Below are 2,228 nucleotides of genomic sequence, written 5' to 3' on the forward strand. Positions count from 1 at the left end.
AATGTGTTATATGAACTCTTTAATTAAAATCTCACCATGATGTTATCTGCACAACTGCCGTACCTCTAACTCCAATTATGGAGTATAGGATGGACAATATGTCTTCTTGCATTTTATTTTTTTCTTCACATGCATTTTTGAAATACAAAATATAATAATTTTATGGTGAATAGACATTTAATAGGGTTATGATTATAAGTGACATAATATATCTTTTATTTGGGAAAAACAATTATGTGATAGTATTTTGCTGGATGATGCAAATGTCATTACTTAAAAGTTACACTGTATCTTTCTAAAAATTAATATTTACTTCAAATGTCTAAACCAAACATGATCCTTTGGTCAAATGTCATTAACCTTTTCAACTGTAAAAGACTCCGATACTTTCAATATAAAATGGTAAATATTACTATAAAACAAGCAGGGATGCAAAATGGCATCTCTGTGGAACATCAATATGACAACTAGTACATTTATTCTCTATCGTCTCAATTATTCAGAACTCATAACATATATTGTTTGTAACCATAAGGACGGGGAATGAAAATACATAAATTATAGCAAATCATCTGATTTGGAATGTGACTCATAAACTGTAAAATGAGAAATCAATCCCTTACTGTTAGTTCAAAATTACAAATAGTCTTTTACTTAATAAAAAAGAAGAAGACGAAAACACTCATTATTGGCTACAACACAACAAAACGTAAAAAGAGAGTGTAGCAAATAAAGTTTCCCATGGTGCACATGTTGTATTAGTGATGGCTTGGGTCCATTGGCGTCACAAAAAACTTCATTGTTCCATTCAGGCAATGAATGCCATCATGCTCACCGCAAGCAAAGTAGTGAGGCTGTGACACTTTCAGCACAAACTCAAAGCCGTTCCCAGCTCCTTGTTTTGTATTTCCCTGCATCTTGGCATTTTTCAGGTCACATTTAATGAAGCTCTCGTGGTTTGGTAGCAAGTAAACACTGTGAGGAAATGTTTTTGGAGTTGGTGGATCATATTTGAAAACTGCAATCAACATCATATGAATAGTTATTTTTCATGCATATTTGCATTCAACAAAACAAAACAAAAAAAAAAAAATGCACATATTTTTCATGTTCCATAAGGATCAAAATTGATAACCTACAAATAAATAAATTGAAAAAAAAAAAATCGAAGTTAGAATTGACTATATATTTTGATATCATATTGAACTTTATAACTTGTCATTAAAACACAAGTGGTTTAAAAATATGATTTTGGCCAATATATTTTACAACCTGAACTATGCATGGCAATATGTAACAAGTAGCAATAGCAAAGTAATTAAGCTCACCTAGAGTGTCATTTAAGAAGAAAGGGCCATTTTTGGTTGCCCATTCGATGTAGTTAAAGCCATAATTCCAGTGGTACGAGTCACCCACGATGAACTTCTTGGGAGTTGGTGTATTAATGGAATTCTCAAATGGCCTGGCTATGCTAACTGCCATTGTGGAAGCAATCAACAGCACTAGCATGAGTCCTTGCGTAATTGTGAAACCCATGGTATGATTTGCAACTTGTGAAAGATAATAGAGAGTGAAATAATTAAGAAGATGCACACAAAGAAAGAGCTAGTGAAATAAGATGTTTGCAATGATATAGATAGCATGATTTAATTGGGTATTTATAATGGGATAGATGGAGAGAGAGAGAGAGAGAGAGAGAGAGGTGTATAATGAGTTGGCTAATTACTAAAAACGGAACTTTTTTGTTATAGAGCTTTTACATTGTATTTTCCATCTCTGGACTACAAAATTTTGAAAGGGATGAGTTGTATTTTATAAAAAATGAGTCAATTTTCAAAAATTATTTTCTATAAATATCTCATTTTCCTATGTTTTGTAGCAACATTAATTGACTGGAAAAAAAAAATCTCCTAATTTCCCTTATTTAGCTTGCTATAAGATTGAGTTGTTTTCAAAAATAAAAATAAAAAATCCTAGAAACCACTCTCGAAGAATAAGCAATATTTTTTTAGTTGACCAAAGAAAAACACCAAGCACAAGGTCTTCCATTGAAACAAATGGAACATTCTTCTCCTCCTTTTTTTATTTATTTTTTTTATAATAAAAATATTTTTCTATATTTGTTTTAACACATTGATAGTTTGATACATGATTATGTCCTTGAAGGAAAATGTTCTCTAACACTCATTGATATACACTATGTAAACGCAACATCTATAAGTTCACAC

The 2,228-nt window shown here is 31.1% G+C and overlaps 1 protein-coding gene across 1 annotated transcript; it reads right to left on the reverse strand.

The window, feature by feature from the left end:
- Positions 1–758: 758 nt before the first annotated feature.
- On the reverse strand, positions 759–1,536 carry LOC115973142. Its single transcript, XM_031093388.1, has 2 exons — positions 1,329–1,536; positions 759–1,018 (listed from the first exon to the last, which is right to left on the reverse strand). The coding sequence occupies exons 1-2, from the start codon at positions 1,534–1,536 to the stop codon at positions 759–761; spliced, it is 468 nt and encodes a 155-aa protein (XP_030949248.1).
- Between the last annotated feature and the right edge of the window lie 692 nt (positions 1,537–2,228).

This window comes from Quercus lobata, unplaced genomic scaffold (assembly GCF_001633185.2).
Source record: "Quercus lobata isolate SW786 unplaced genomic scaffold, ValleyOak3.0 Primary Assembly Scq3eQI_55, whole genome shotgun sequence".
Lineage (NCBI taxonomy): Eukaryota > Viridiplantae > Streptophyta > Magnoliopsida > Fagales > Fagaceae > Quercus > Quercus lobata.